Source organism: Lipophrys pholis (genome assembly GCF_963383615.2).
Source record: "Lipophrys pholis genome assembly, chromosome: 1".
NCBI classification, from domain to species: domain Eukaryota; kingdom Metazoa; phylum Chordata; class Actinopteri; order Blenniiformes; family Blenniidae; genus Lipophrys; species Lipophrys pholis.
Genome location: NC_137635.1, coordinates 38,279,494 through 38,291,883, shown reverse-complemented (window position 1 = coordinate 38,291,883; position 12,390 = coordinate 38,279,494). Strand labels below are relative to the sequence as shown.

The window sequence follows — 12,390 nt, the reverse complement described above, 5'->3', positions numbered from 1 at the left end:
ATCGCATGTGCCCTCCTCCCTTCAGTCCTCTTTCTTCAGAGTCTCAGACAGATGCGCTGACAAACTTTATGACCTCTCACCCCACCGCGAAACACTCACACGGAGGAAACAAACACAAAGACTACTCTGGCCGTGGTGCCTGTTTTGTTTTCCTTTTTGGCAGATCTACACACCCAACAGGGTCACAGATGTCAGTGCGAGCTGTTGGCACATTATCACTCAGACAATCACCAAGCGCTAACTGGTCTACAGTAGTGAACAGAAACCGTGGCTTTCAGTCACATTAAGAGTTTAACAGAAAACATTAAATGGCAGAAACAGAGCAATACCAACAGAAGCCTCACCTACACGCTGCCTGACACAGCCAGAAAGATTCGGCTCATTTCTGCTTCACTCTGCTTGATCCTATCACATCTTTATCAATCTACAAGCTGTCACTAACGGCAAACATTTCGCCCAACCTAAAATATTTTGTTAAACTGATGTTCTTTCCTGAAAACTCACTGATTGTGAACGTTATGCAACGTTAGTGTTATAACACTGCCTTGTTTAACCAGCAGTATATACCCAAGTTTAATCCTTCACATTTAGACTCAAACTTATAAAACCCTTGATTTGTTTTCTCCGAAATGCCTTCATGAAAAAAACACATAATAATCAAACCAATGCATAACTGCATGACATAAAAAAAAGAAATATGAATTATAACTATATGTATTAGAACTACATGAAAATCATGCGTTAACCAAACAATGTCTAAATCTTTGGAGTAATAAATGGTAATTGTGGTTTCAATATGGAGCTGCAGCATATACACTGGAGCTAATAGTGACACTTGCTAGTGCAGCGCAGTCACAGAAACATGATGATGTGTTGATTATTAAAGTAATGTGGTAACTATTAGACATTATGAATAAAATCTCATCCGATTGGAATGGCAATAAGTTGCAACCAAGCACAACAATGAGATCAGCTTTTCTGAGTCTCCCTCAAACATCCTGCAATACAATCTGTTGTGCAAGTCAAACAGAAATAAAGAGCTGTCGTCATCAACTAAAATCAAACATTTTTCCACCTTTCAGGAACCCCTTCAACAGAAGAAAAAGTCAGACCAGAAGTTAAGGCAAGCAGTGACATTAGTATTACCACACCTGGATACCAAGCAAGCAATGACTACATTAAAAAGGTATCGACGAATAATCTAAATCCCTGATCAATAGTCTGATTATTGGGTCCACAGGTGACGACAGCGAATCAGTACCTGGCCTCATTTACGTCACAGACGAGTGTTTTGTGATGTCAAGAAATGCATCAAAATGAAATATGTACCATTTCTGGTTTATATTAATAACAGGTTTGATTTCTTAATTTTGATAGTACGTTTTTAAAATCACTAAACTATATAGAACAATCACTTGAGTGCTATAACAAGCTAATGAATCACTTCCAAGATGCATTAAAGCTTTACTCATGACAGAAGTTTTTGCTCCAGCACACAACTTCAAGACCGCTCCTGTACTTCCAGGTGTTTTAGCTTTCTCATCAGGGATGGAAAACTTTTCTGCTTCTATCGGGTTGTTTCAAACATGCAGGGTGTTCGCACTGTGTGAACTCTTTTCAGTGGACGCACCTATGAGAGCCTGGAAGAGATTGCTCTGGAAGATGTCGATGACCCTCTGGATGGAGTGCCGGAGCTGCCGGTCCTCGGCGTGGTTCAGCTTGGCCCGGTACTCCTCCAGCAGCAGCAGAGCTCGCTGCGCATCTGAACAACAGGAGAGGAGGGAGGAGGAAGCAGCAGAGGTGAGTCGGGGATACGACAGAGCAAAGCCTAAGCAATGAATGTAAACTGATCTGAGACACGATGGCAGCAGAGAGCAGCTTCAACACAGGCGAAGAATCAGCTGCTTTGGTGCAGCAGTAACCCCTCAGAGTTGAAACACAGAGCTGCACTTGCTACTGGTTTCTGTAAAGATGCAAACGTGAACACGTTCAGGACTACACGCTACTATAATGACCGTATTAATCAGTTGAAGCTCATTTAAAGACCTCTTTTCGCCAACAAACCACAGCATGACAAATCCCTGACGAAACCAAAAGTCAGGAAGACCTCACAAAGTAGTGACACAGGTCTTAGACAAATAATTACCCAATTCCTTAATTTAATTATTTTTTAAATAACTCATTGCTCAATTAGAGGAATAAGCATAATTGTAGGCCAGTGAGGTAAACCCTTTTCGCAAAACAAATTATGAGCTTCATGCAGTTCCAAAAACACTTAAAAACAACAACGACTCATCGACAACTTGTTTTCTTTAAACACAGAATAACAATTGAAAAAATATTAGTCACAATAAAAAGTGGGGATTTTTCAGCTGTTCAAGAAAAACAATATTTTGTCAATATTTTGTTAATTCTGTTTATTTCCCAGTCAGTACATCAGGTGTACTGTAGAGGGAAGCAACAGGTCAACAGAGACAATCTTCACAAAAAGCCATAAACAGATGAGAAGTTTAATACAGGATTAAAAAACAGCTGAGACCTTAGTGTTGCTTTCAGATTCACTTTAATTAAAAAAATCAGAAGAAGTAGATGGAAAATGAGAGAAGACTAAGCTCTGGCTCAGTCTTCAATGAATATATTCCATTTGTTACAATAAATAATGAAAAGAACCAAAATTGTATTGTCAGAGGCAAGAACCAGAGATCTTTCAAACATTTCTGAATGTTTGAAATTTTCTCAAGCGCGTCTACAGCGCTTACATTTAGTTTTCTATTCATCTTCGTGCAAAAGACATTTAAAAGAGGTAATTTCCCCATGAAATCACTGACCCAATTTATTTATCATAAATGAAGTCCATTTTTTTTTTCCATATCATGGGAGAATCACATTTTATCTGGAAAGAAACTAAATGTAGCTGCTAAATGCAAGTGGTGGCGGTCCACCTGTGAAACATCACAACTATCCTGGTTCCTGAACTGTGCCGAGACAAACCTTCCCTGGTGTCAGTTTATTAGGGATTTGTTGGACCCGTCTTTGACTCTTCATTTTAGGTTTAGTCTGAATTCAGCTCAAGTGCAGCATATTCAGAGGTTTTCATGGCCCACGAACCCCGACTTTTCAGTCTGATACACTGGCGTCTACTCCAAGCAGACTTTATCTGATGATGAACACAAAATAAACTTGGGACGAAATATCTGCAACTCCAAAGACAATAAATAAAAACCAATACTGCAAACTATCACTTTAAAACGTGAGGTTTCCCATCACACTAATTGTATATTTCAGCTCATGCAAAGTACAATTTTACAAACCTTCCTTCAGACTTTTGCCACTTCAAATAAGTATAATTTAAGATGTTCAAACCACTGACCGACTGAAAGGCTGCATTTCCACTGGATAAAGAGCAGTCTAATAAATGTTATTTTGTGTAATCTTTTGTTTCAAAATCCCAAAGTAATCATTACAGCTGTAAGCTGTCATTACGATGAGCATTTGTTTCTTTGTGGATTAAAATGCCATACTCACAAAGGTCATAATAAAAGAGTGAGCCTATTCTGAATCATTTAGTGGTCAATGACATTAAACCACTTAAGTTGTGAGGACAAAGCAACAAAGTTAAGACGCACCTCAAGGCTCAAGAAACATTGATTTACATTTACAATGCAGTCCTCAACTTCTTGTTGGATGCTCCCCTTTTCTAGTTGTCAAAACACTGGAAAGAGTTAAGTTTGAATTAAGTTCCCTCCAGTACGTGTCAATGTTGCCACACATTTATAAAGAAAGGAGTTAACAAAATTACACTGACTAAAAGTTTAAAGGAGCCCAACATTAATAGAGAAAGTATTGTATTAAACTGGACAGTTATAAGACCCACGAAGACACCACAGGAGTTTCAGGCAGCATCACCATATTCCAGTAACTCTCCAGTGGCAACGATCAGGTTTTTATGAATCAATCAAGTTTATTCATGTCCCCAGCAGACAAGAAATATTTTCACAAATTCTACAGTTACACTTTCACATATCATGTGTGGGCGGTTAAAGACCTTGTAAATATTTGATTAATATTGGAGTTTATTTATAGTTGGCCAGCTCTCCAGACAAGGTGCCCCACATACAACTTGGTTAGCAGCGGCGGCTAACCGGCTAGCCCCACTTGGAGTCACTTCAGCCGCTCGGCTCGGCTCGGTTCGGCTCGGCTCGGCGGAGCCACCGGGAGCCGTGCGGCTCGCCTCCGGGTCGAGTTAGAAGTGTGTTCGTGTGTGTTCTGGCTCTTCTGTCTCCGAGTCTTCCCTCAGCAGTTAGCCGCTAGCCCGCTAGTTAATATGTTAAGTGAAAGCGGCTTACCTTTCTTTCGGACTGGCATGGCAGGGACTGGCTCGGCTCGGCACGGAGCTCCTGGTGCGTCAGCCGCATACACTCCCCGCGCAGGACGGGTTGTATCGATCCTTCCCCCGGCTGTAGCCCCGCTGTCACCGCTCCAAGTCGGCGCTGGGGGAGAAAATCCCTCCACGACGACACCAAGTTCCTCCTCCTCCGACAAACAAACCTAACTCCCTGTCACGTCCCGCGGAGATCACCGCACACAGCCCCGGGGAAACTGCGGGAGACACACGCAGGAGTCCCGGTTCAAACTAAAGATCCGAATAAGAACCGGCCAAGAAGCTCCGGTGAAACTGCCCGACTCCACGAGCTGGACTTCCCCGTCAGAGAGGCTCCGCGCACCGGTGTTTCAGGCTGACGGCGGCGGAGACGCACGGGCGATAGGCGGAAAAAAGAAAAGTGGAAATCTAGCTTTCACCAACTGGGACGTGCTCCGAGCCAAACTCCAGGGAGGAAGAAAAAAAACAGAGTGAGGGTTTGTGTGCAGGCTGCGAGCCAGGCGGTGCATGCATGAGCTGACCGCCGCCGCTGCTGCTGCTGCTGCTGCGGTGGAGGAAATGACCCGCTGCGGAGCTCTGATGGTTCCTCCAGAAATAAATATATATTTATAAAAAATAAAAAAATAAACTTCAAAGTCCAGCCTGGTGGCACACCTCAACTCGAGCCGTGCCAAGCCCAGACTGACTTATCCCGCACTAGTTCGCACACTTTTGCGTATTTTTATTCCCAGCTGCGGTCTGCATTCGTGTCAAACTTCTCCCTGCGTTCAACCCCTCCTCTCTTCTTTCACTCTGCTTCCTTTTTTTCCCCTCGTAACTCTCCTTCTCCTCCTTTCTTATTCCTTCTTCTTCTTTTCATCCACCTCCTCCTCCTCCTCCTGCACCTCCCCAGGTCCACAAATTCCCAAACTTTCCTCCAAAATGGCGTCTCATGGAGCTGGAAATGGGAACCATGTGATTTCCAAAAGCCTACCCCTCCAACCTGCCGCCCAATCATGCAGCTCACCTACAAGACCCAGAGAGAAGAGGAGTGTCAGGGAGGAGGATCAGGAGGAGGAGGAAATGGAAACTTTTGGCTTTAAAGAATGACAAGGTGACAAAACCAGAAAAGGGAAAAGCAAGAGGTGAAACAGATCTGACAAGAGAGTGAGAATGGAGAGAGATGGATGGTAAAAGAAATGGTATTCACATACTGCAAGCTTCAATAGATAACCTGACAGTTTAAAAAGGAAACTCATTTTCTCAATGTACTGAAGTCAATGAGTTTGAATACATATCGAATACAACAAAAACACTACCAAGATTCATGTCCACTGTGGAGACTCCAAAAGACAAAAAGAAAACATTCGAGGGGAAAAGAACTAAATGTATCTGGATTGCCTACTATGCTACTTAAGCCTGGGCAGGTCGATAGTCAATTATAGCCTGGGAATGGTGCCCCAGAAGTGAAGACAAATCTGTAGTCGCTCTCCCTGGCTTGTTTCAATTTCTAAAAGTGCTCCATTGACCACGAAAGGAAAAACTTCCTCTTCTTCTCAAGATGGGCATGTGTGGGCGGAACCAGTCCAGCTTACACAGACACAGCAGATCCTGAATGCAGCTCATATGATCCAATATTCAAATGACTGAAAATCAAGGAAAAGCTGGATTTTGGTCAATAAACTTTGAATGCAAAGTTTATTGACCAACCAGACATACGTGGAAGTGTTTAAAAGTTGAATAATATGAAACCCTATAAAATACATGTATTTGGAATGTGAGAAGAAATCTGACAGATCATACATACACACTTCACACAAAAGCTCAGTCCAGACATTATCCTGCAGTCCAAAAACATGCACTTGGAGTTAACTCGTCTCTAAAACAGCTGGTGGGTGTGGGTGTGGGTGTGTGTTTGCTCCGTAATAGAATGATTCCCTCCTTTCACACACACTCAGCTGATATCGGCTCTAGCGCCTGCAACCTTAAATTGGATCAAGATGTATGAATGGTATTTTTGTTTCATGCCAGTGTAACACTGTGCAAATGCCTTCAGGATAAATACACTCAGTGGATTCACCGAGAGCCTGAAATATGTTCCAAAATGTCAATTTATTGTGTGAAAATTCCCAGTAAATAGGAAAGTCTGTTTCAAGTAAATGGACCCACTTAATCAGAGTCTGATTGCTTGCCGTTCACCAGGGTGAGGCTTGGGCATTTATACTCACTCAAGTGATGCAGACTAACAGAGCTTTACCACCAGAGTTTGTTTTAAATAAAGAAAATCTTACAGTCTGTCTGAACTGTGACTGAGCCGCTCAAGGAGAGTCAGAGAGTTGTCCTTATAGCGTTGCAGGATGATTGCTGCAGAGTGTTTTGGTTCAGGGCTGAGCTCAAGAGTGAGCTGTTGTTCCAGTCTCTGTTACCGTTACTACGGCAGTATGTTCAGGATAATGGTCTTTAGTGACTAAAAACTTGACTCAGAAATATGTTTTTGTCAAGTGATTCATCACATCCCCATAACTTGGGCAGGTAGATTTAATATACTGAAAACAAAAAAGGTGACAACATGAGGATGATATCAGAAAGAGGCAAAAACAGTAACAGATGAATGAGGATGAAAAATCTTTGTTAAGTAAGATAAGATAAGATATCCTTTATTTATCTCACATGTGGAGAAATTTGCAGTGGTACAACAGGATAGTAAAGAGAAAGAAGCACACATAGCAGAAACAAAAAAAGCAGATAAAAATACAATATAATAAAAATATGCACACGCTGCCTATAAGTGTGGACATGTACAGAATATGGGGGTGGATGTATTGCACATAGTAGATACGTTTCTATAGATTATTATTGTTATTGCACCACTTATTGCCCAGTTGGAGTGGGGTGATATTGTCCGGTTGTGGTGTGCAGTGGTCTACTGGGAGCAGGCTTGGTTGAAGAGTCTGACTGCAGCAGGGAGGAAGGACCGGCGGTATCTCTCCTTCAGACACCGCGGGTGGCGAAGCCTGTCACTGAAGGAGCTGCCCAGTGATGTGACGGTACCATGTAGGGGGTGGGAGACGGTCTCCATCAGGGATGAAAGCTTCTTCAGCATCCTCCTGTCTCCCACCACCTCCACAGGTTCCAGGGGGCAGCCCAGGACAGAGCTGGCCTTTCTTCACCAGTTTGTTCAGTTTGTTCCTGTCTGCAGCCGGAGTGCTGCTGCTCCAGCAGACCACGCCATAGAAAATGGCTGATGCCACCACTGAGTCATAAAAGGTTCTCAGGAGCGCTCCCTGCACTCCAAAAAGGACCTGAGTCTCCGCAGCAGATGGAGTCTGCTCTGGCCCTTCTTGTAGAGAGCCTGGGTATTGTTGGACCAGTCCAGTTTATTGTTCAGGTGAACACCCAGGTACTTATAAGAGTCCACTATCTCAATGTCCTTTCCCTGGATGTTCACCGGTGTGGGGGGGAGTGGGTCTCTGCCTGCGGAAGTCCACCACCAGCTCTTTGGTTTTACCGGCATTGATCTGGAGGTGGTTCCGCTGGCACCAGTCCACAAAGTCCAGGTTGAGTTCTCTGTACTCCGCCTCGTCGTCGTTGGTGATGAGGCCGACGGTGGCAGAGTCGTCGGAGAACTTCTGTAGGTGACAGGTGGATGTGTTGTGGGAGAAGTCTGCAGTGTAGTATGGTCCTGAATCAATGGAAAAAGTGTCTCGATATTTTCTATTTCATGTTGCTAATGCCACTAATTACAAACAAGCAGATTTATTGTTCTTTTTGCATAGGCAATCTCAGTTGAGTTTAAATGTCTCAAATTAACTGAAGCTGAGCATTATAGTTGATGGCTCTGTGCAGAATCACATTATACATTTCATTAAAAAAAAAAAAAAAACATACTCTCTGCTTCGTGAAACAAAATAATGTACCTTTGAAGGTTTTGTAGTGAGGAGTTGGGTGTCAGAGGTCATGCTGAGGAGCCACTGAAGTACAAATCCACCCAGCGGTTACTATGAAGATGAAACATCCTCCTCCACCTCCCCTTTGTGTGAAGCAGCCCTCTTTGTCTCTTTTTGTCTCTCATGTTGTCTCTCTCATGTCCTGATGCAAACCACTCCAAGCTTTGGCCCAGATTAAAGAGAAGCAGTTCCGGTGAGGGAGGAGGCCTTTATTTTTAGACGGCCATGTTTAATGAATGACCTCGCCGAGAGTCTCCAGCTCGTCACATTGAAGCGCAGAGGAACGTTCTGCTCACCGGCCATCACCTCAACACTGGTGGAGAAGAATTCAACTGGGATGAAAAATGCAAAGATGATGCAGCTGATCAATAAGAGAAATGGATGGTCTGACTCTGTGTTCATCATGTGCTTTATAATGTTTTTTTCCCACAGTCACATGTGTTCCCATAGTCTGTGCATGAGGCCCGAGAAGTGAAGAAAGTCTGTTATCTTCCTCGCTGGGAAGTTCCCTTCGTGACTTCATGCGGGGAAATAACCACTCCCTCCAGCAGTGGATACTCACTTCGACCCTGGATAAATTCAGTATAATATGAAAAACCACAACAGTTAGCAGGAGCTAACATTAGCTACTCGGGAGTAACTGTAACAACACATACGACCAAACTAAGTAACATATTCAGACAAACAATTTTTATAATAATTAACCATCCTGAGATGTCTTGCTGCAGCTGCAGACTCTGAACTTCTTCATGAGCATCTCCTCATGTGTCAGAATCTGGTTCAGACCTGTATGCTTGAAAGACAGTGCTTCTACGAGCCATAATGATAAATCCACTGTAAACATTAGCGCATGGTATAGGAAAGCCCAGTCTTCTCCAGGGTTTGCCAGATCTGGCTCACTGTTTACAGCCCAAACACAATGTCAAACCCACCCACCTCAATAAAAACCAGCCTGAATCTCAACCTCTATAGAAACCCGTATAACCATAAACCTATTGCATATGCAATGAAGAACTCGTCATAAGCACACAACCACAATAAATATACAAAGGTAAAATGTAACACAAACATGCTCCACAAAAAAATAGAAACCCACACAATCTGGCGTGGACAGACACACCTCATTGTACAGTCACAGAAATACCATGTTCTCAGTAGAGCTCACTAAAGATACTTTTAGACTGGATTTGGAGCAATACACTTCAATAACAATGTTGTTGGACCTCTGACACCTGTGTGAAATTGTTGAAAAACTGTATATTATGGGGCCTTTAAATGTGATCTAAAGCAGTTCTCAGTCATGTCAGTAGGGGGGAAAGAAATGAGTGAAGGGTAAAAAAAAAACCATGCTTCTCGAAGTGAATTCTTTTGGGCCCATTATCCAGAAAGAGCCACGCTTGTGGTTGGAACGCTCATCTAAAGTGAAATCTTGTGAGTGGTACCTGGATGAAGTGCAGGTTGGACTTGGGGATCAGAGGTGGAGCTGTAGCACAGGCCTCAGGTGGCAAAAGCAGGTGATTGATAAAATATATAATTTAACGAGAACGGGTACTCGGAAGAGTGCACACCTTCGCCAACGCCACATTTGTCACCATGGAAACCAATGAATTAGAAGGTTATTTGATCCGACACACGACTCCTTCCTTTGGTTGTCATGAGCAATTGAATAGCTTCATGTTATCACTGTTTGACACAGATGTGCGCACATTTCGCTCTGCTTTGTACAGGACTTTTTTTTTTCTTTGCAATTTTCTGGTATTTAATCAGAAATGGTGACCCAAATGGATCGAGAAATGGAATCGATTGGTCCTTGGATGATGAGAAATCATCCATGAAGATTTCCTGCAATTCGGGTTAATGGTTTTAGCGAAAAGTTGGTCAAATACATACATACAAATCAATAAAAACACGTTGCTTCCCGATGATCTTTAAAATATAGATTATTTTCGTCAGCTGTCAATGCACATGTAGAAGAATAGGTTTTGTCTCAGATGGTTCAACTGTGCGAGTTGAATATTGTGATGAAAGGCTATGACTTATCCTTAGCCTGAATCTACGGAACACTTGACCAGTGATTCCCAACTCTTTTCTTGAGGGTCCTAAACTTTTACCATTGTAAACTTAGGTGAGCTCTCCCCTGATGCCACTTCAGCTGACACAGGTTCAAACTTTCACCTCAAAAGACACCTTCAGATTTTGCCTAGGGATATTAAAAATAATATTTCATAAAAACATTAGAATGTCAGGCATTCAACAACAACAAAAAGTACTACGTCGCTGCTCGGCATGATTTAAAACTTGTGCAGGGTGAAAGCCGGTTTGTCTGATGGAGGGGAATAAATGAAAATCCCAGCAAGGACTCCAATAAAAATAGAAGTCATTATTGTTCAAAAATACCACATTTAACACAATTACGTGTAGTATTACTATTTTAAAGGCGAGCTGGATTTGCCATTGACCTCCTGTGTGTGTGTTAAACACAGGCAAGGTTGAGTAGTTTGTCGAGTTGTTTTTAACAGCAGATGTTCTTGCCAGGGAAGCAGCAACACTGTCCTACTCTTATTTTCATCACACCCGTATGAAGTGGCAAGATTATCTGTGTTATTACCATAAATTAACACTTTTTTGAGAAGGTGTTTTCAAACCTGTTTGATCAACTTCCACATTGTATTCTGCCAATAAAATGTGGCTTCTATTCACAGAAGCCATCATTTGAGTTTCATTAGAAAACCGCCAGTCGCACATGTACAGATGATCTGAGTTTGAGAGTTGCAATCTGTAAACTACATTAATATTTAGAACTAAACAAGACCAGGAGATACTGATGCAATCAGCTATACTTTCATGTTATTTTCCGTTTCCATTTTGTAAACGACATGAAAAAACAATTATCGCATTAAAATAAAAAAGCTTTTTGCTTTTGGTGAACAAGGCAAATGTCCAATTTAATCTTTTGATCATGTTTAGCTTAGCTGACCACGACTTGAAGGAAGAAGTAATGTTTGAAAGCTTCATCCTGATACTCGATCTACAATCTACAATCAATCAAACTTTCTGACAGCTGAAACTAAAAGCCTGTATGAAAAGATCAAAGTCAGTTTGATCAGATTAATCAGATGTTATACCAGAAACAGATTTTAGACTTTAAGAAAATCCTAAGAAAAATCTGAACACAGATTTATGTGACGAAGATATGGAAATATGGGGAAAACATGTGATTCTATCATTGAATTATAAACAGAATTTGGAGATACATTTACAATGTAGATACATTTCTATAGATGTCTGGCCTTGTCAGGAATGCATTTTTTTGTTTGATACTCATTGCACATTGTAATTGATCACTTGCCTCTGATTTTTACATAAAAACGTTCAAACGAACTACATTGGATCCACACATAGCTTTCAATACTCTTGCAGTCTTATCAACATGGCAGAACCGCAAAAAATGGGAATGGTTAAACAGAGAATTATTTGTATGGATAAACTACTCTGTTTTAATGCGATAACAAAGTGCTCTGAAGTGAACTTACTGATTATTTCCCCCACCCTCAAATAATGGAAAATAAATCCACTGTGACGACAGGTCAGGCTATTTGATTCGTTGTATATGTTTTAAACAAAGCGAACCAAGAAAAAAATAATGAAGTTTTCTCATTGATTCTACCCAATGTTGATATGAGCCATTGGACCTGCAGTGGGGATCTGACACCGCAGTACAAACATGTGGAAAGGGGAGGAATTATTTGTCCATCTGCATCACAACCTGCAGTGTGTGAGCGCTGCTGTCTGATGCTGTAATGTGATTACCACACATGTCATGTCAGTTTTTCATCCCGATCTGGACAACATGCTCATAATTAATCTTGGCATAAATCTGGACTTTGGCAGCCTGAGCCTGACACACACACACACACACACACACACACACACACACACACACACACACACACACACACACACACACACACACACACACACACACACACACACACACACACACACACACACACACACAGCCCTGTTTACTTCACTTTGCATTGACTGGCATATATTTTCTGAAGACCAAAACCAAATTCAAAT

General features: G+C 42.0%; 1 protein-coding gene across 4 annotated transcripts in view; it reads right to left on the bottom strand.

Annotated features, from left to right (window-relative positions):
- Nucleotides 1-4,501, bottom strand: part of dlg1b (discs large MAGUK scaffold protein 1b) — a 111,854-nt gene extending 107,353 nt beyond the window's left edge. For all 4 annotated transcript variants that reach the window (XM_080463837.1, XM_080463839.1, XM_080463840.1 and 1 more), the window contains exons 1-2: nucleotides 4,347-4,501; nucleotides 1,631-1,762 (exon numbers count right to left, since the gene is read on the bottom strand). In XM_080463837.1, coding sequence (XP_080319963.1) covers nucleotides 1,631-1,762; nucleotides 4,347-4,365 — 151 coding nt within the window. In that variant the 5' untranslated portion in view covers nucleotides 4,366-4,501. The remainder of the gene's footprint in view (nucleotides 1-1,630; nucleotides 1,763-4,346) is intronic.
- Between the last annotated feature and the right edge of the window lie 7,889 nt (nucleotides 4,502-12,390).